The 22,032-nt window shown below is 37.2% G+C and overlaps 1 protein-coding gene across 1 annotated transcript in view; it reads left to right on the top strand.

Annotated features, from left to right (window-relative positions):
• Nucleotides 1-3,724: 3,724 nt before the first annotated feature.
• LOC104530941 (S1 RNA-binding domain-containing protein 1) overlaps nucleotides 3,725-22,032 on the top strand; it is a gene marked incomplete at its 3' end in the record, with an annotated part of 69,155 nt that continues 50,847 nt past the window's right edge. The window contains exons 1-9 of the mRNA XM_010175683.1: nucleotides 3,725-3,807; nucleotides 4,240-4,405; nucleotides 5,406-5,768; nucleotides 7,286-7,452; nucleotides 8,536-8,653; nucleotides 8,793-8,931; nucleotides 11,741-11,837; nucleotides 13,626-13,761; nucleotides 19,443-19,546. Of these exons, the coding sequence (XP_010173985.1) occupies nucleotides 3,725-3,807; nucleotides 4,240-4,405; nucleotides 5,406-5,768; nucleotides 7,286-7,452; nucleotides 8,536-8,653; nucleotides 8,793-8,931; nucleotides 11,741-11,837; nucleotides 13,626-13,761; nucleotides 19,443-19,546 (1,373 nt within the window). The remainder of the gene's footprint in view (nucleotides 3,808-4,239; nucleotides 4,406-5,405; nucleotides 5,769-7,285; nucleotides 7,453-8,535; nucleotides 8,654-8,792; nucleotides 8,932-11,740; nucleotides 11,838-13,625; nucleotides 13,762-19,442; nucleotides 19,547-22,032) is intronic.

Raw genomic sequence — 22,032 nt, forward strand, 5'->3', positions numbered from 1 at the left:
CTCTTAGATTTTTAGCTTTGTAATTGGCTCTTCTACAGCTGTGGGACTTTTCTGGATTTGGGAAGGAGACACAGATTTATGGAAACTATAGTTTCTTTCCTCAGGGTAGAAACCAGCCCTCACTTTGAGTGTGGTTACATGGAGGCAACAGAGAAGGAAGAGGTAAAGGTGGTTTTCCCACTGAGGCCAGAATAGGAGACAAGTGCCCAACTTCATGCTGTCTTGATCCCAGCATGCTGTGGGAGGGTGAATAAAGCTCTTTTGGAAGAGCTTGGGCTCCCTCAAGCCTTGAGGAAGGAAACCTGGGGGACCATAGCCCTGTAGAAGGGCAACACGGAGCAGGCGATAGCTTGTATGTTTGCCTTGTCATGTAGTCAGTGCAGTCAGCATGGTAGATGCCCCATAGGGCATGTTTGCCTGTTTCTTGAATCTTCCTGCCTCACTTCAGGGACTGTCTCTAGGCTTTTTTTTAAAAAATCTGTAATAGTTATTAATCATCAGTGACATTTAGACTTGTTGCTTTTTCATCCTCTTCCCTGCCTCCCCCTTCACAGTGAATCACAGGACTGTTTTTCTTAGTCATTAACTGTAGGTGTTAGCACACCCTAGTGCAGGCAGCTCAGGAGGAAAATTTAGCAGACGGCTGTCTGGCAATTTGGAATCAAATCAGAAGTACTTTTGCGGATTCAAATGAGAAAATTATTCTCTGTAAACAAAAAGAATATATGTAGCAACTGCAAGTTTCTTTTTCTACAAATATGAAGTGCAGTTAGTTCAGCATATACATTATTAGAAGGGGAGGTGGTTATGACTTGGCCCCACCTCACAGTGAAATACCGTGACTTTTTTTCCTTTGTGATACCCCAGGTTTGATATTCATCTCACAGGTGCTCTTTGGTATTGGGCTTTTATTTTGAGCTGTAGAACTTTATTTTGACTTCTGACCATGATTTGTCTGTTTGTGCAGAGTTATTCTGAAATAGGTTTTCTGCTTTGAATTCACGTTTTATCTCAGTTCAAATTAACTTTTAAGTGCAGGTAGAAAAGCCTTTAGGAACAAAGTTACCAGTCTTTTCAAGAAAATTTAATAGATTAATAATACAATTAAAGTTGGACTTTATGTATCTGAGGCCAGTCCTAGCTCACTGTGTGCTTGTAAGAGCTGACAAAATATTAATGAGTGGGACAGAACAGATTCTGTGCTGGTCTTATTTTCTTTGATCTTCTGGATCAAATATGTTTGATACTCCTTCAGCTTTCTGAAGGACTGCAACAAACACTGAAAAGATGATCTGATTATTTTTTAAAGTGAAAAATCCAAGAAGACAAAAAAATACAAACGTTGACATTTCCTATAAAGACTTAACCTTATTACATATCACTTTCTATTTTATTTCATGCTTTCCAATGCCATTTTTTAATTTGCTATATGATAATTCTGCTTCATTCTTTGATTGTATGAAGACAAGTTGACTCAAACTTAAAATACTAATCTATTAATTAAGAAAGTGGAAAATGTCTGGTTTCATAAACCAAGGAGCTCATTCCTATTCTTATGCTGATATGAAGAGTTAAATCAGTCGCCAGTGTTAGATACCAGGAAGTACAATTAACTTTATACAGGAAGCTTTACTCTTGCTGCAGTTTTACTTACTGTAACAATGCAAATGTCGAGATATTTTGAGACTCGTCTCTTAGTGACTTGGGGTGAGAGGGAAAGCTTAGGAGAAAAAAGACCTTCCAGATGAGGCTTTCCTTTTACATGGGCTTTTGAGTAAGCCCCAAAACTATTATGGTGATATGCTGAGTGTTCAATCTGTCAGGGAAGCTTAGAGAGCAGTGTTACAAAGAGGGAATGATGGACTCAGGTGAGAGAGCATGCATGTTGGCTTTTTCCTTCTTACTTGCTATGATTCAATGGATACCTATAAAGAAGATGTTGGATTGCTTAAAAACTGATCACTGTCTTCCAAAATTGCCTGGAATACTTAAAAATACCCGCCTAGTTGGATTAGCTGAAGAAGCATGACTGATAATGATATTGTAAGCTAAATGCCTACTTTGAAAACAGAGAGAACTGAGACCTAACCATGTGAAAAGTGTCCCAGTGCCTGCGTAAAATGGATCAGAGATCCATCTGTCTCAGGTGTTACCTAATTTTGGGAATCTTGGTGTTGCAAAAGTGAATATTGTTTTTTTGGTTTTCCCATTCACAGATTAAAGTACAGTATAAAATGGAAACATAATTTTCATGCCTCTGAGGCAATGGGGATAAATAAACAATTAATTCAAGACTATGGTAATAACTGTTGAACTATAAAGAGTAAAGGAAAACAGAAAAGCAGAGTAACTGGGTGAAGTTGCAGGTGTCTCAGAACAGTGAAAAGTCACCTGGAAAGCTAATAAGGTGAGTAATATTTTTTGTGTTCTGTGGTCTTGTGGTAGATGTGTATTCTAACCAGTCACATAATGGGATTTCAGTCAGTGGAACCACACAGAAATGCTGACCTGTTACTGATCGTGATGATTGCTACAAGAAGACATTTTGTAAGCAAGCTAATAGCTGGTGCTATTTGATGTGGGCCTCAATAGTCCTTCCGCTGCGGTGCTGAAAACATTCACTTAAATTCTGGTTCTGCTTTACAAGAAAAAATTACTGAAAACCATTTATAACAGTAGTTATGCTTCTGGTGCTTGAACAGAGGCCAGAATGAGACTGGATTAAAGAGCGTTTCGCCCTTGGGTTAAATGGCACTTTGCAAAATGCTTATCCAGTTTGTATGTGCAAACATGGAACTTTAAGGCTCACATTGCAGTGGTAGGGCTGGATCAAAGGTCAAAGTGCAAAACATTTTTTGTGTATGAGAACTGGAGAACAGAATGTGAAGAATGATGAAATTGTACCAGATATAGGTAAAATACGTTTATGAATTTTATAGTTATAGAAATGCTTTATGGTGGTGGTTTTTGGTTTATTTTTTATATTTAAATTCTTTGGCAGGTAAAATTTTGAGGGTACCTAAAAATTTCTAAAACTGCCCAATATGATTATTGAAATTTATGGGCCCCACCATTGCCAAAAATTCTGTAAGTGATTAACTGAAATGCAGCTGTTGCAGGTAGAAATCTTGGGTCACAGAAAGTCTGTGCCTTCCCTTTTTACCTTTGAAAATTGTTTTATGCACTTTGTATATGCTAATGAGCAGCTCTTTCAAATTAATTGTCTTTATTATGCATACAAGCAATGGATAGTCTTTAAAGGTGGAATTCCAGATCAAAATGGACAACCTTCCTGTAGTCCTGTTTGCATCAAAACCATATACGAGCTCGCTTTACTAGATGGTAGTTTTATTTTCTGTGCTTAGGTTGATGGAGGAAAGACTGGCACTGTATGTAAGTGACACCCAACAATATGTGTGAGAACCAGTACTCTCTTTGCTCAGATAGCTTTACATGCAAGCCAAATAATTACCTCCATGTGAAGAGAAAAATAATTTCAGAGGCTATAGTGCTGGTTTGTCTGTTTGCTCAGTCGAAAAGATTGTAGAATTTCTGCTGCTGTGGCCTAAATTCTTGGATACTAAGAAATCCAAACTTGCTCTAGAGGAAACTTTTGTGATTGGTGAAGACATTATGAGGGCACACTTGACAGTGAGTTAGAGTTGAATAAGAGAGTACAACTTCATCCAACTGTTCTGTTTCTCTCTTCTTCCCTCTGTATCAGATGTCATCTCTACCAAGGAAGGTGAAATCTGAAACCAAAGCCCTTACATCAGAAGATGATGAGCTACCTTCATTTCTTAATTTGTAAGAATACTTCCTTCCTTACGATTTTTTTTAAAGGCTTGTGCTAAGCATGAACAATTGCATAAGATCAACACTCTGTTTCTGAGAGGTTGATTAAAAAGTTTTAATGCACAGAACTTCAGTTATAAAACACAAATTACCTAAGCTCTTCATGCTCACAGTGAAGATTGGACAACTGGCAATTCAGTTTCACCCTAACAGAATCAAGCGTGTACATCCTAGTGACCAGCTTCAGGAATGCTTGGTAAACTGGTCCAGCCATTAGCTCTGGAACAACATGGAAGACCTGCATTTGTTGAGTCTGCCTACCATTCTGTTCATTTTTCCTCTTCGCTTCCTTTCATGTTAGAAAACACCCAGACTGGCTTGCTATGGGTTTTTTTGTTGTTGTTGTTCTTCTCAAGCAATATTGTTCACTCATTTGTTTTTTAGGAGCTCTGAATCAGAGGAGGAAGAGGAGGAGTGGGAGCCAAAAAGCAAGATTGCCAAGAGACCTCGGTTGCCAAAGAAAGATGAGGCAAAACCTAAAAAAGTTGCTACTCCGCGGTCAGCTGTGGCCAGGAAAAAGGTCAAGAAGGTAGCAATAAAAGAGGAAATGGTGAGTGTCTCTGTAAGCAAGAGGCATTTAGTTACGGTGGTTGGCAAGTAACACGAGCAGAATTTTTCCATCTCTGGTTCACTTTGTTGCCTGAGTCTGATCAGCTCATCTGATTCCACTGTTACTGTGAATATTTAGTATATTTGATAAATGTAAGATCTGTGAGCTCTAGATCTGTCCTAGATCTAAGAGCTCTCCTTTAAAATTTTGGACAATGATAATGGGACATGGTTTTCCCCAGAGACCTCTTTAAACAGCATAAATAAATTCATCTGTTCTCTGTGTTGCACCTTTGATGTCTTCTGCCTTTTTACCAGCTGAGTACCACAACAAAAAGATCTGTACTGAGTGTTTCCTTCCATGGCTGTTCAACCCAGTAAGGATCACAGTTTTATGATGATGAATATAAGATGCACTTCTATCAGAAGTTACTTACTTCTGTCAAAGATTAACATGAAGGATCAGGTCATGACAGAAGCCAGTCCTTCTGGTTTATACTAATGTTTCTGAATGTTTCGACATATGTGGCATGTTGAGAAATACATTCTTGGACTCTGAAAATGATCTCTGGGAAAATTCAGGAAAGAAAGTGTGCCTTGTCCAAGGTTAAACAATACCTTAGCAGACTAAATATCAGTTCTGGTGCTACACTTAACACATCATCAGAAAAGTGCTTCCCTGCCCTACTGTTCCTTTTGTTGAGATAAGTGGAGGCAAGGACTGTAGGTCAGCATCTTCTGAAAGAGAGCTCTGTTACAGTCTTTCCAGGTTAATTTTATTTGATCTTTTCAATCACAGTTCTGCTGGGTATATTTGTATCTTTTCCTCCACATAAGGTATATTTCAGGTTACTTGATTTCTGGCTTGGTATTTCCCTGCCAGACAGAGATATCACTTGGGAAAATGATGTCTGGTATCAAGTCTTCCTAGGTTTTCATCGAAATGTTGAACCAGTTTGTAACAGTTAATGCTTAATATGGTTTCAATGCCTTTTTGGCAGGATTTATCTGTGCCTGTTGCTCCTGCAGAAGGTAATAGAATGCAGCTTCTGAAACCTAAGGAAGAAGATGTAGGCACTAAACCAAAAACTTTAAATCAAAAGCAAGAAGCACCTAAAAAACTGCAAGTAAATTCATTTCAAGGGAAGAACGTGAGGAGTTTAGAGAGCGATGAAAAACCTTCAACAAGCGTTCCTGTAATGGGAAATCAAGTGAAACATGAGAAATCTGAGGAAGATTTTGCATTTGATGAACCACCTTTTAAAAAGATTAAGTCAACTACATGTCCTGAAGGAAAGCCAGTAAAAAATCTAGGAGGCAACAAAATAAAAGAAGAATTTGAAATGAACTGGGATATTGTACAGGTATGAGATCTTTTCCTTTCCTGAGGTATCAATGAAACTGTTTCTTACATAATTCGCACTTAGAGTCTAACATACAATTTGAGTCCCATTGGCATCAGTTGGAGTGTCAGGGAGTCACTGTGCTGTTGACCTCTGCTTACATTGTCATAATACATGTATAAATATAAATATTGGTTGGTAACTGTTAAAAATTCAAACTTTAAACATTATTATTCAAATATCTGTAACTTAGGCAGTCCTTGGAATCAAGCTAGCCTGTAACAGTTTGTACATTTCTTCTGTCTCAGCACATGGGGTTTTTTGTGGGTATAGTCAAATGAAACTCTGTTAATACTAAAAGATTTGGGATGCCTGTGCACATAGTTTCAGAATTTAAGATATAGTGTGGAACATTTTGTTGTAGGGGCTCATTTGAGAGTGGATATCAATTTACAATACCATCAAGGAGGGGATTGCATTCTTTGAACAACAGTGACATCAAGGGAGATATCATCTTTGTTTTTGTAGGATGTTAGCTCTGAAGCAGTTCAGATGAAGACAGTTTTAGGATAGCTCCTCTTCTGGGAGGCTGTGTAAGGTTATGGAAGATTTTAATATTAAGAGAATGGGAATAGATTTGGTACAGCTTATTCAATATCCTCAGTACTGCATGCTAAAGAAACGTGTAAAATTTTGATCCTGAATCTTCTAAAATATTCCTGGAAATGCAGTTGGGGAATTTGATCTTTATTATTGCCGATTTAAAAGCCGCTAATGATTGTTCAGGAGTTGTTACATTTTTATGCTTCAGAACAAAACTTTTGAAAGGCTCTTATAGCAGCCCTCTATGGGAATGACTGTAGTGAAGTACAAGCAAACTGAAGTAGTTAAAATGTTACTAAGCTAAGGTACTTACGTGGTTTGTCCTTACACTATAACTTTATCTGTAGAAAGCCCAATTTGCACAAAATCATGTTTAATTTTGTGAGGCTTGGTTGTTCTTGAAACCTTTGGTAATATCATGCTAGTTTTCAGTTATTGGTGGAGTGGGATTTGGATCAGCTTTGGCTTTGTGGATTTTGTTTGGTTGGTTTGTTTAGCCGTGAGGTATGTCAGTGTTGGTTTGGTTTTTGTTGGTTCTTTTTTTTAAAAAAAAAAAAAAAAAAAACAAGTTCCAAGTTTTCTGAGTTGCCGTGTGCAGCTTGTTGTCTTTCTGATTTTTCTAATTGTTTGGTTTTTTCCTGTTCCCAAGGGGCACTCCTTCCTGTGTTTTGGGTTTTTGCTTTGTTTTGGTTTGTTTTTTTTCTGTAGTTATAAGTTTCTGCAAACAGTGGTTGCTGCATATCTTTCTGAAGTGTGGAATGTGGTGGCTGGATGAAGGGGAAGCCTGGTATCTTGTATTAGTGAGGACAGTAGTCCCTACTGGCCAGCATAGTATTCAGGGGGTGGTTTTGAACTTTGAGATGTGGTTTAAAGTGATCCATCATCTTTCTTAAATGTTGTGGGTTTTTTTTTTTTTTTTCATTTGCTTGTGATAGGTCTTGTCAGAAATAACAAATGTTGAACCATGGGTATGTTCAAACTTAATTCGCCTCTTTCAAGAAGAAAACACAATTCCTTTTATTGCTCGGTATCGAAAAGAGCTCATCAGTAATCTGGAGGCCGACGCGTTGCGAGAGGTGCAGCAAACGTTGGAAGAGCTGCGGTAAGTAATACAAGGAGGTATCTGGCAAGGAGGTACAAGGAGGCTGCTGCCTCTGTTGTCCCTATTTTGGCATTTTGTACACAATTTGTGGCAATTATATTGGAACTCCTAGAGAAGGAAGTTTAAAATTGAGCTAATTATGCTGGATGCCTGTCTTTTTTTTTTTTTTTTTTTTTTTTTTACTCTGCATGACAAGAAATCTAGCATTATTAATTGCAAAAGAAAAAATTAAGATCTTAAGCTTTTTGCAGTTTTAGTAGCTTACAGGTCCTGGAGATACCTAGCCTGATTAGATGTAAGCTGCACCATAAGAAAAAGAACCACTAGGAATCCCTTGGCTCCCCACTTGGAACAGCAAAGCCTCTAGTGTAGAGCTCTTCTTGAGGTTGTAGTGCATCAGGAGGGTGGGCTAAACCGCCACAGACCATTGCAGCAAAACCTGCTGCAGGGGTGGATGAGACTGCCCTCACCACTCCTTGCTTTTCAGTGGCTGTATGTTCTTGAGATGGCAAGGGAACAGACTTGCCAACGGTTCTGTCAACATGGGGTCTTCCCCCTTGTACTCCCTGGCTATCCACTTGCAGGAAATTCTTTCCGAAGAGGGAAGGTGGCCTTAGATAGTTCTTGTTTGAACAAGTAATTTAAACCATAACAAAATACCTTTGCTGCCTGTGGTTGGTCACAGGCATCTTACTGAAGGTCTAAGATTTTTAAATCTGGTACCCTGTACTTAATAGTGCAGAACTACCTTGATATGAATTACAACTGTATGTGCTCACCAACATGGTTTAACTTAGGACCTTTTTGTTTGGCTTCCAGGCCAGTAATCTTGCAAAAATGTATATAGGAGTAATGACTATTAATATTGTTTGATGATTTTTCTTAAAGCTACCACAAGATATTTTGATACAGTTTTGAATTAATTGGAGAAAGAGAGTAATAGTTAGAAACTCTTTTGTAGTATGAGATAAAATCTTCAGGGTTTTCAGAGAGCTTAAGCAGTGTAATAAACAAGTTCACAATCAATACCCTTTTTAATCCACCCTGAAATGTGACTGTTAGTATCAATCTCTTGCATTTTAGTACTGTTGCAAAGAAGACTCATACTATGATACAGAAGTTGAAGAAAGAAGGGAAATTATCCGGATGCCTTTTAACAGCATTATTAAATTGCAGAACTTTGGAAGAATTGGACCATGTGGTCAGTACACTAGTCTTTTTCAGATCATCCTTAGTTTAGATGTAATCTTCTGTAACTAAATAGTGCATAATGCAAAGTACGTAGCATGACTCAAATATTTCGATGCCTTTTAATAACTGTAGTTTTTGTTTGTTTTAAGTCTGCACCTTACAAAACTGGAAGTAAAGGCACCAAAGCCCAGAGGGCCAAACAGCTGGGATTAGAACCTGCTGCTCTCTCTCTTCTGCAGAATCCCATGGAACTCAATCTCTTTTCTTACATTAAACCTAATACCAAAGGTAAGCAATCTGCTTCTATGAGCAGTGATTTCTTAAATGCCTGAACATGTTTTAAAAGGCGAATTCTTTTATTTGTTCTGATGTTGCATTATGTAACTATTTTAAATTCCACAATTCTTTTAGCAGCATGTAGCAGGTTTTAAATTCAATACCATGGCTCCTAAAACTTTTCCTGTCTTTTTGTGCTGTAAATAGTAGTAATTCTGGCATACCAGGAGATAGAAGTCTGGAGTTGTTATAGTTGACATCTGTATTTACTGGTAGGAGGGAGGGAACTGCACTGCACACCTGAGACCTCTCCGTGGTTCTACTCTTACTTGAATTGTTTAAAGAAGATTCAACACTGATTGTACAAGGGGCTTATGCTCATACTTTTTACTCAAGTAAATGTCACCTATCAAAACACATCTTAATAAGAACTGACCTTGCAACTGGGAGTGAGTGGAGACTTTTTGCTATTGAATGACAGTAGAGGTTGGAGGAGATGTAACGTCTGAATTTGAGTAGGAACTTTAACGATATGATTGTCACACACAGACTGCAGAATTGTGTTTCTTTGTGAATGCAGTTATGGATGAATCTGTAGGGGGCAATATCTGACAATAAAAAACAAAGATTGCTGCAACCTTCTCTATAGTGTTAAAGTAGAGAAGTGCTTTTCTTCTTCCCTGCCCCAACATTTATTTTTTTAAATTTTAACCTAAAAGTGGTAAATCTACTGGTGAGTCTGACTCTTACTCTTCCTGCTTCTGTTCTTTTATTTTATTTAAATATGGTTTTAAAAATGATCCTAACTTTGTATTGAAAATCAGTTACCAAATATTCTGATTAATTACTGCATTTTGGTATATGTCATTATTTCATACAGCAGTATATTGCAACCATGTATCTGGCTATTCTGAGTCTAAAGACCCAAATTAAAATCTTCATGGTAAAAGTTCAAATAAACTATTTAGGGTGCATTCAGAAGGAAGTGCTATTTGTTGCAGCATAAACACTTCAGTTCTTGGAAATGGTACATCTATGTTCAATTTGGTGCTAAAAATAATATTGCTTAGGTTTATGTAATGGTTACCATTTGAAAGGCCTATCAGAAGTTACATTTGTCTATGAACTGGATCACTTCTATCAATGTGGGAGACAGGTTGACAACCTATATATGGTTTGAGATCAAAGTGAATTTATCTTAAAGGGATGAGCTATTTGCTCAAATCTTAATATTCAGTTATTTTAAAATCTCAGTGTTTTAAAATTTATTCTAAAAATAAAATGAAATAAAAACAGCAGTTCATGTTTCAAAGCCAGATATTTCAAAATTATGGAAGTAGGCTCACCAGAAAATTTTGTTCTTCCTTTTAGTTGGATGCATGGTCCAATATTTCATTAATTTAACAAGCATGTGCTGTTTTTACAGTGGACACAGTCAGTGCCTGTGTGAGTGGTGCTTGTTGAATGGGAACTTTTTAAATAATTTCTTTAATCCTGATTGGTTTTGGTCTGTTCTATCTCATTCACCTTCTCTGTTAGAATTAAAATAATATTGCCATGTACACTTCTGGTACTTGAGTGTCTCATAATAATTAATATTCAGTATAATGCATGTTTTATAATTTCCTTAGCTTTGTATTCTGATGTTATATTACTTTTACTGTACAGAACAGTAACTCATAGGTGTAAAGAGCCAAATTCCACAACTTCTCATCAGTTGAGGCATTTAATAACATAGTCTTTTTCTCACACTTATTTTTCTTTCTGGGAGGTAAGTTTAGCTTCCCTTTTTTTAAAACAAGGGCAAGATTAATTTTTTTAATAGTGTGTAACTCTGTAGCCCAATTGGAAGCAAGGTTCTGGATTCAATAAAAATTAGTTATTAGAGCTATACAATTTTTTTAACAATTGTATTAATAAAGCTCTTTTAAGATACCGGTAGTCCATCAGGTGGCAGAATAAAAAACAGCAGATATTGAAGGAGACAGTTATACCTGCATCTGCCAACTCTAGGCTTCTTTTTGCTCTGAAGCATTTGTTAATGAGCGTTGCTAGAAAAAGGGTTAGATATATGGATTTTAAAATGCAAGATGTCAATTTTACTTCATTACCTTCTAGTTCTGATCCAATTCAACCTCTGTGCTACGGAGAATACTGTGCCACCTTTTGTGGTCTTTTGACGTGAGGGATGCTTCTGTGTGTTGGAAAGTTGAACGATTCTGTTATCAAGTCTCTGTGTATGGAGACATTTTATAACTTCACTGTTTGAACAGTGTTTCATGGGAGAGGATGAGGGTACCCTGACCTCAGAAGCGTCACTGCAAAATTCTGCTACAAACTAGTGGAAATATAAAACTACTACACAGAAAAAGGAGAGGATTGTCTGCAAAGATTTTAGGCAGTTTCTATATCGGTAGCAAATTGTGTAAACTTGTGCTGCAATTACTAATTTTCTTACAACCTCAAAAATTATACTTTAATATCCCATTTTACTGTTGTAAATAATTTGCATCATAAATGTCAAGATGTGTTAGTATCAGAGTCACAGAATTATTATTTTTATCTCATCTTAATGTAATGTTTATTTATGATACTGTATTGGTTGCTTTAGGCTCACTAAAAATTTTCAGATGTTTTGGAAAAAAAGCTTAGTTAAAAAAATTCTAATGAACTAAATTTCTTCATTAAAACCTCTGCAAATCAGTCAGATATCTTGCATTAATTTTCTTTCAGCTTGTATATATTTTATCAGTGCTTGTGTGGTTGTGTAATTTTTCATATTAGTTTTTTTTTATAATTATTAACTGTTTTTTCTTCTAAGGACTTTCAAATATCCGGGAAGTAGAGGCTGGAGTACAGCATATTTTAGCTGACATCTTTGCTAAAGATAAAGACACACTGGATTTTATCAGGAAATTGTAAGTTCAATTTTTTTTAAATTTTTTTTTTAATTTTCTGAGTTTTCCTGGTCACATGGCAGTATTCAGATTGCTAGTGTGCAGATACGTAACTGTGGTGTGTTGACTCTGGCTGGATTCCAGGTACCCACCAAAGCTGCTTTATTGCTCCCCCTCCTCAGCTGAACAGGGGAGAGAAAATATAATAAAAGTCTCATGGGTCAAGGTAAGGACAGGGAGAGATCACACACCAATTACTATCATGGGTGTCCTGATTTTTAGCTGAAATAGAACAAAACAGAATTGGGAAAAATTGATTTAATTTATTGCAAATCAAATCAGAGTAGGCTAATGAGAAATAAAACTAAATCTTAAAATACCTTTCCCCCACCCCTCCCTTCTTCTTGGGCACAACTTTACTCCAAAATTCTCTACCTCTTCCCCTACCAGCAGCACAAGGGGATGGGGTGTGGGGATTGCAGGCACTTCATCACACGTCTCTGCTGCTCCTTCCTCCTCAGGGGAAGGACTCCTCACACTCTTCCCTTGCTCCGGCGTGGGGTCCCTCCCACAGGAGACAGTCCTCCACAAACTTCTCCAATGTCAGTCCTTCCCACAGGCTGCAGTTCTTCACGAACTGCTCCAGCATGTATCCCTTCCATGGTGTGCAGTCCTTCAGGAGCAGACTGCTCCAGTGTAGATCCTCCATGGGGTCACAAGTCCTGCCAGCGAACCTGCTCCAGCATGAGCTCCTCTCTCCATGGGGCCACAGGTCCTGACAGGAGCCTGCACAGGCTTCTCGTAGGGTCCTCCTTGGGCAGGTGGTTATCTCCTGTACCATGGACCTCCATGAGCTGCAGGGAGACAGCCTGCCTCACCATGGTCTGCACCATGGTCTGCAGGGGAATCTCTGCTCTGGCACCTGGAGCAATTCCTCCCCCTCCTTTGCTGACCTTGGTGTCTGCAGAGATGTTTCTCTCACAAATTCTCACTTTTTTTTTTCCCTCTCCTGCGTACCATCTGGGACAGAAGAGGGTTATCAAAGAACAGATACCTTCTTAGGAGCATGCGTTGTTGGTTTGAATCTGCTCAGTTCTGTTTAGTTGGCTCTTGTTTGCTGTTTATCATGAGTAATCTTCATCAAAAGGCTAGAGCACAGTAATGTGATAATTTCAATGATGGGATTGTTTTGTAAAGGATGTGCTGTTGCTACAAGACTATCACTTTCATTCTTTTGACCACTAGAAGCTCCTTCATTGGATACACAGTGCTCCACAGATATATCCTGTTGATCTAAAGTGTGTTGTATGTATAATAATCATGAGAAGCATTTGGGAAGCTATCTGTTCGGGATCACTGTTACTCCTAAAAATAATGAAGTTTTATGGATGTTAAGTGCTTAAAGCAAGAAATTAATTCTGAGGCTTAGTAAATTCAAGAAAGATGTTGCATTTCTATAAAATAGGTAACTGCTCTAACTTTTCTGCAACTTTCCCAAATTTGTTGTGTGAAGTTGAACCAATAACTGACCAAACTGAAGTGTAGATGTTGTCTTTGGAGTATCCATTCCCTTCAGGAGGACTGTGTTTCTGAGGTCTGCTTGAATTTCTTCTCTTGATATGTTCCAGTCAGTATGTGTTATATCAGTCTCAGCATTATGATATGTAATACAATTCTGCAGGTAACTGGAGTTAGCATAACTTGTAATTGGGCAGACTGCAAAATTCATTTTTATTTAATACAAGCACTCATGACTTGTAACAAGTTTTATGCTAGAATACCTTATTAACATTTGCTTCTTTTACTCAGGTGTCAGCAAAGGTACATTTGTATCCAGTCAGCCTTGGCAAAAGTGTCGTCCAAAAGCGGAAATGAGAAAGATATCGATAAATTCCAACTGTATCATGAGTTTTCTTGCAATATAAAGAATATTCAGCATCATCAGGTACACCTAAAAAGTTGTATTTTTTTCCTTAAAATTTTAACTATAGAAAAGGTGGCTTTGCCCTTGCTTTTTTTTTTTTTTTTGCTTAAAACTGATTCTAAAGGTACTTGATTTTGCTTTTCAGTTATTAAAGGTAACAGAGACTTTCAAATTCTTGAAATGTAGGACTAAGCTGTTAATCTAAGTCTTAAGAAACTGAGCAGAGGACTGCTTATTCAGTATGTCCATTGTCTAATTAATTCTCATTAAACAAATATTTATAATCAGAGTTTTCAATACTGATGTGATTTATTTTCAGCATGTGTTGTGCCTTCCCTCCCTTCCTGCAGTGACAGGTGCATAGCAAGTGTTATCAGGAAGGAGATAAGGGGATAAAGGCTAAGTGATAACTTATGGTCTGTAGGGGTGAGAATAGGGCATTGTGTAGCAGAGGAAGCTGCTAGGATTTTAAGTATTTGAAACAAACTTGGATAAACTTATTCTCTGGTTTTTTTGGATGTTTGCTGCAGCACTAAATTAGAGTTCTCTGAGCCACCTGGCCCTAAACCTGTCAGGTGAAACTAGTGTGAAGTATCAAGGAAGGATCCAGGAAACTGAAACTGAAGGTGACCTACAAAAGCAGCTCCTGTCAGTAGCAACTTCTTGTAAAAGTTGAACAGTCAAAATAGAAAGACTTAGGGAAACATCCAGTGCACTATTCCAAAACCAGATTTGTTTTACAAGTCATCAGTATTCCTTTCTGTGAAGCATCTTTGACTATCCTAAGCCCCGAGTCTAGACCTGTGTGACTAGAAAAAGAAATGAGAGACAAAGCAAATTTACTAGATCAGCTGATGACTTGATAGCTAGGCTGCCCCAGTTACTGAAGTTCAAAGGCTGAAGTGTGATGCAGTCAATGCAACTGTCAAGACCTTTGCCCTGATTCATTAATAATCATCAAGTGAATTGTCTCTTTTTTTGGTCATGGTTACCTAGCTTTAAAACAAACCAAACCAAACAAAACAACCCCAAAACCAAACAAAAAACCCACAAAACCTAAAACCCCAAACCAAACAAGAAAACACCCAGAAAAGACCTTTTTAGCTGCTTCCAACCAGAAACATGCTTTTCCTTTAGAAGGCTGCCTTATTTTACAGCAGAGTGCCTTTCCTTTTATATCTGATATGCTCACATTTTCTCTCTGCTTGCTGTTTAAAACAGTATGATATTTTGAATTAATAAAGGATTTTCTTGCATGTGTTGAAATCAAGTTATTACAAAAAGTACTTCACAACAGGTATGGGCTAATTTTAAACCTTCCCCCTGACCTCTCTGTGTGAATGGTGTTAGGTGAAAGACTAAATTACTACAAGTGGTTTTAATACAGGCCCTCTGTAGGTGTTTGAAGAGATACATGTAATTGTTCTCTTTCTACTAAGTATGAACGTTTACTGTGTTTATATCAGTAATTACTTGGTGAAAACTTGCTTCTAGAGAGTCTGGAAAAGTCAATAGAGTGAGCTAATACTACTGTGGTGACATATCACAAAGATTTGTAGATTCATCAGAAGATTAAGTGTTGTGCTGCATGGATTTTTTGTTTGGGTGCTTTACTATTACATTAATACTTTGACTGTCAAAGCCTGTTTATTTTTTTCTGCACTGGGGCCAGTGAATACTGAGATATGCAAAGTGTATTGGGTGTGCAAGTGTTTTCTGGGATGATGGTATGATTTACTACTTGTTGAAGGCATCCTTTTTTTTCTGTTTTACATAAAGAAAACTGTTGCTCAGACAGAAACCAGATTTGCCAAACCTGATCAGTGCTCTGACTGTGTGGCAGCACTGTTTCTTATCCAGGATGTGTCCTTAGTTTGTCCGATGATGTTAAAATTAGCTTGGTCAGTTTTGGTTTATTTCTCCTTGTGTCTGACAGTACTGACAGAAACCTTAATGGCTCCCCCCCCCCCCCCCCCCTACCACTGTTCTTACAGCTAGTAGTCCTGTAATCACAGGATGTTTTTGCACTCTTATGTGTTGTCTCATGTGTATATTGCCACTATTGCCTATTCTAACACATTGAATATTTCTCTATTATGAATTTTAAAAATCTGAGTTTTGTACTTCATTGAGGTTTCAGGGCCTGAGGTGTGTCAGGGCTCTTTTGTACTAGTCTGGCAAAAAAATGCATTTTATGATCATCTGGCATGTGTGGTTTGCAGAGTTCCCTGTTTTGTAAAAATACTGTAACTTCTAATTTCTGTTGATTTTTTTTTTTTTGTTCTTTGTTAGTTTTCCAGTTCCTTTCCTTGTCTCCCTTTTGTGTTTTGATGATGAAATAAGGAAAGAAAATGTGTTTTTTCTATCTACCATGCTTTCCATAAGCTTAAACACTAGTATTGTACTTTCAAAAGTCTTTCTCATAAGCTTAAATTTCTTTATTACCTGACCTTACTACCCTACTGAGGCAAATTACCTTTATTTTTCCTCTTATTTTCTTGGTTTAGAACCATCCTTTTTAATACCTAAAAGTCTTTAGTTTCTCCTTCATCTAAGACTTTGAAGAAATACTTCTTTTATTTACTCAAAAAGCTGGATAAAAAATGTGTTCTTGAATGTGCTTTGGGAGAGGTGCAGATGTCTTCAAGTGAAGAAATTCTCTGATTTGATTCAGGATTTTTAAAAGATGCTTATACCTAAAAAAGATACAGGGAAGCCTGAAACTCAGAAGAATTTATAATATTTATTAATCCCCCAGGACTGCAGATTAAATAGCTGTGTTTGAAGAACACTTGCAAAATTCACTATTTTGAAGACCACCTCTACTCCTTTGGTAACTATGCACAGACACATGTTCTGAACACGTATAGCTAGAGGCAAAAGTACAAGTCAGCTTTAAATCACCTCTTTGCAGTGTTGCAAATAAAGGATTCCACAAAATATTGCACAGAAACTGGTCATCGCCTGAGTATGGAAGTACTAGTATTCTTAAAGGGCTGTGTACAACCCTAACTCTGCTCTAGCTCACGTTGAGTAAAGGGGATGGGCAGTAGACTAGCATGCCACCTATAAGAGAATAAGGTGTCTTTATGACCAAAGCATTTGTAGCCATGAGCGTGCCTTGCAGCCTGTATTACGACGAGGTAAACTGATGCGCAGTAAGCCGCAGCTTGGTTCTGCAGTCCTGCAGCAGATCATTCTGTTGCCCACACTGTGGCTCTGGGTTACCTTCTGTGCCATTGTCATTCTGTGTGTTGAGATATGCCATGAAATAACCAGGACTGGCATGGAGCCAGGTTGTTTGAATGAAAGAGTTAAAATACTGAACCTGAAATGAGGAAAAAAAAACAACCTTATTTGTTTTAAAAGCCTGACTCCAGATTTTGACGTGATTGGATACCTGTGGGTGTTCCTAATTGGAACGTTTTGCTGTTGGGAGGTTCAACCACGGTTCCTTCCTTTGGCAGCAAGGAGAACCTGACTGGACTCTTAGGATGCAGTTGGGTAGCTATACCAACACTGTCATAACTAAGGAAAAAAAAATCTTTCAGGAGTTTATTTGAATTTTTGATTAATTGTAAACAGTTGAGTGTTCATGTATGCCTTCGGGTTGCTTTCCTCTATTTGGAGATGACTGAATTGGTAGGAGGAAAAGAATTCATTAATAAAGTGTAATGTTTGAGGCAAGTGCTCTATTTTCAATCTCATACTTAAAAAGGAATTGGAAATTAAAGTCCTTGGCAAAATATACAAATCTTACTCAGTGTGTCTGAGTAAATCTGGAACAGAGAGGAGAGCTGTGCAATGTGAAGGATGTTATTTTTCTGATAAACGGAATAAAGTTTTATAAATCTTGTGACTAGATCAAATGATTGTTCTTACTTTCTCTTAAAAATGTATGTTGTTTTTATTAACCCTTCCCCTGGATCTGTTCCAGTCTTGCATAAAAACAGTCTTTCTCCAGAACTGAAAGTTTGTGTCTAGAATAGCTGTATTTGAACCTGTTACTTGAAAAACCCCCAAACAAACCCACCTTTATTATTTTGGAGTGACAAATTCAGTACTTAACTTTCTTAACTGAACACTTACTGGATGATAATTCTTTTCTGAACACATGCCACTTAGAACAGGATAGGCACATTGTATAAGAATAAAAATGAAAAAATATTAGTGACTGCAATACAGCTGGTTTAAGTTCAGGTGACTGACACATTCTTCAGACAGTGCCAGGAAACAAAATGTGATGCAAATATTGACCCTGCTAACAGCATGCTGGATGATGACATTATAATTCAATCAGATACATTCTCTGTCATGAGCATCATTTAGATTTCATTTTAGCTTGACATTTATCTTTCTCTCTTAAAAAAAAAAAAAAAAAAAATCATCTGAATAAATGTGAAAGCATTTGATTTGTTAAAGTGTGTCTTTCTAATCTCTACATGAAAACATTTGCTTTGGCAGTCAAGGTACCAGATGCTATAACATTTCACATGCAATCTTTATTATTAACTTTGTTGTTCAATGATATGTCAGGCCTGGTATGTCACAGGAGCAGTAAGGCTGAGGAATATAAATCAGTACTATGTCCTGGAGTCATTTTAAACCATTGTATTTAACATATGTGACATGTCTGAGTTAGCTAGTGATTGAATTAAAGTTCATGATTGACATAGAATGCTCTGTTGTGACAGTGCTTAAGGCCTGCTACATACAGCAACATGTGTAGTCATACTGGAATGTCAACTTCTAGCAGTTTGGGTGTTTTTTTTTTGCCCTTTGAAGTATTTTGTAAGGGGAAAATAAAATCTTAAAATGTGTGGTTTTTATTTGTAGCTGCTTCTAACTGTTAATTCTGTTTCTAAAATCTCTTGTTTCTTAATAAATACTGTAAGGAATGGTTCAGGTGAACACTCATGGTCTTCATAGAGAGGTTAGACTCGTAGATACCCACCAGTATCCTCCAGGATCCACCACTTGTATTGTGATCCTGGTTTTAAATGTGGAGCCACAGGCTTCCATTTAAAATAGAACTCTGTGTGCAGATAGCACGTGTACAAACAGATTTAGCTTTAAATCATGAATATACAGTTGTACACATAACTCTGACAGAAATATGTGAATACATTTTAAGGCTGGAGCATTAATGTAAATAGTACGTCTACAATATTTTCAGCTATTTATGAACTAGGTGTTAATACTCAGAAATTCATCCCCTTTCAAATTAGGCTGATTACCTTTGTGTCACAAGTTCTGATTCATAATTAATTTTAAATTTGGATTGATCTTGGAAAGCAAAATTAAGTCTGAAGCTTAGGACTAACTTTTTCCCTTTCTGATCTCTAGTTCTGATTGTAATAACTTTTCAATTAATTTCTTGAGTTTTAATTTGGCTTATTAAATGAGATTATTCCACCAACTAAATTCATGCTGACTTGTATTATAAGTGTGTTTAAGATAAACTGGATTTTGAGATTGCAGACTCCAGGAAAAATGTATGACTTGTTATGCCACAGCATGATTTAATCTGTGTTTAAATTGTGGATGTTATCTGTACATGCTAGTGCTTTGTGAACTGATTTACTCTACCACCATCATGATTTGCTACAGAATGTCAAGCAGGCGCGTACACAAATGTTGATAAGTTTATCTTTTGGATATTTTGTGTGTCATCTGTCTCTGCCATTTATGTTTGCACTCAGATTCTGGCCATTAACCGAGGGGAAAATCTGAAGATCCTGACAGTGAAGGTCAACATTCCTGACGGGGTGAAGAATGAATTCTGTTGGTGGTGTGTCAATGAAAGGTCTGCATGGATACATATTCTTACAGAAATCTTTTTTTTTTTCTCTATAGACAGCTGCATGCTGAAATGTACCTCACATGTCTCGTTACGTTAAGAAAACAATTTAAATGAATACTTATTGGATTAGATGAAATTAGCAAGTGGATGATTCTTGCTCTGTATTTCCAGCTGCTGTAGCATTATGCTGAAAAGATCATGCCTTTGGCTGTATTTGGGGAGTTCTAGCACCTTTCTTTAAAGAATTGAGGTTTTTAAAATTTTGGGGCGATTCTTTTATTTCTTACTCATTTACTCTTACAAGTTACTTTTTTAAGCCTATAGTGAGATGTTTAGCGTTGCATAATTTAGAGGTTTTTTGCAAAAGTTTAGGTTAAATATATGTTGTTTTGTGAAATACCTGTCAGTCTTTTTCTTGGAAGCTGCACCTTTATGTCCTCTGTTGGAGAATATCGTGATCCAAACTGTGCATCTTCCTTGCATGTATAAAACACAGGTTTCTCTTTCTCAGTTGTTTGAGATATTTGAGATATTGCTCTGAGGATGTCTTAGACAATTCTACCTTTGCATCCTAAAAATTGAATAACCAAAGGGAGGAAAAAACATAGGAAAAGATGCACTTTTTTAATGTATAAAATTATATACTGTGATACTTCTTTAGCACGTATTTTTCTTCCACGCCAAGTCCAAGAAAAGGATGTGGTAAAAATGTTTCTTTTCAATGTAGAAATGTAATAATTCTGTTTCTTACACAGAAGCCTCTGAAAGAGTTAAAATATTTTTTTGGCCAGATAACATATTATGATCTAGGACTAATAGTAAGTAACTTTATTTTTTTTTTTCCAGGAAAGTATCAGAATTCATAAACATGCCTAGGTTTCATACTACTTTTAATACCTGTAACGGAATTTCTGTCCTCCTCCCAGGATGTATAGTCTGTAGGCAGAACATATCTGTCAGTCTTGCTTTTACTGCATCTGTGACAGATTTTGGAAGCACTGTGAGCCACAGATAATGGAACAGCTTGTCACTGCTACACAAATGGAAGTGGGATGTAAATTGAGATATTTTTGGTTGATTACACTTTTGTGAGTCATCCTGAGATAAAAAGAATATCGACCTAGGAAATGGAACTACTTATTAATACTTAGCACTCATGAGGCTATATATGCTTATGGCTTTTTACTATCTAAGGACAACATCTTCAACATCAGAAAACTTCAGAAGGAATTATTTTAGTAGAACTGGGTGCATTAACATCTAGGACAGATTCAGATCTTCCTCATTAGATTGACAGCTGTGTTATCAAATTGACAAATAGTGTGTAGTCTGCCCTTCAAGCTTGGAAATGAGTGTCCAAGGGTGGGAGCTGCATTATTTTCATTGCATTGATACTGACCAGAGCAGAAGGTTAAGAACTTTTGTTTGAGGCAAGGATTTCAAAACTTTGCAAAGGGCTTAACTAATTTATTGAGGGTCACACACAAAATCAGTTGCAGAACCCGAAATGCCACCTTCCTACAGAGTTTGGCCAGTATTCTAGCCACAAAACAGTATTGCCTACTGCCTGTTGAATCGGTAGCAAATATGCTGACCTTTATGTGTTCTTCTGAGGTGAATTTTTGTAGGATTAAATGCTCCTGATGGGTTGGAAGACTGGAGTTCTTCATTATTGCATTGAGCTCCATGTAGATGCTCTCCAAGATGACTGTATTTTCTTTGCAAGTTCAGAATATTTATTAGCCTGTAGAAACATCTATATTTCCTCTAAATTGAGGTTTGTGGTGAAAACTCAGGAATAACCTTATGCCTGGCCCTATGGATTGTATTTTTCCCGGAAGATGGCATCTCTATGGTTTGACAGCAAACCTAGCTCTGTTAACACTAGAATGCAGTAGTTCCAAATAATTAGCTGTGAAGTGGGACATGAAAAAAGGATCAATGAGAAACAGCTGGAGAGGGGCTGCTTAGCTACCTTTGAGTGTAAAGACAGCATGGAGTTGTTCCTTGTGTAAGGGCGAGATTTTGTTCCAAGGTGGGATTATAGCCTTGAAAATGAAGTTCAGTGTTTGACAATCTTTTTTCAGTTTCCAGAGAAAATTCTCGGATCCTCTGTAAAGTCCATGGTACAGACCTTAAAGGCATGCTTTGTCTGTGGTTACCATCTTGATACAAGTTTCATATAATGTTTTGGAGGAAAACAAAGCTCTGCTTTTTGTGCTTCAGATCTAAAAGCCTAACTGCTCTTCCTGGAACAGACATTAATTAATACAAGTGGGTCATAATGTGGGCTATGTTAATTCTGTTGGTCTATAGTTACACCTTCTGAGGTCTATCAGTAGTCTTAAGCCATTTATCCTTATGGTGGTCCCTGTTGTGAGAACAGGCACATGGAGAGCCGATGAGCAGATTAAGATGATATTATTTATGTGGAGCTTTTCTAAATAGGGCTTCATTTAAAGGGCTTCAAAAGTCAACTCTTAATTAAA

This window comes from Antrostomus carolinensis, unplaced genomic scaffold, assembly GCF_000700745.2.
Source record: "Antrostomus carolinensis isolate BGI_N321 unplaced genomic scaffold, ASM70074v2 scaffold1859, whole genome shotgun sequence".
Classification (NCBI taxonomy): domain Eukaryota; kingdom Metazoa; phylum Chordata; class Aves; order Caprimulgiformes; family Caprimulgidae; genus Antrostomus; species Antrostomus carolinensis.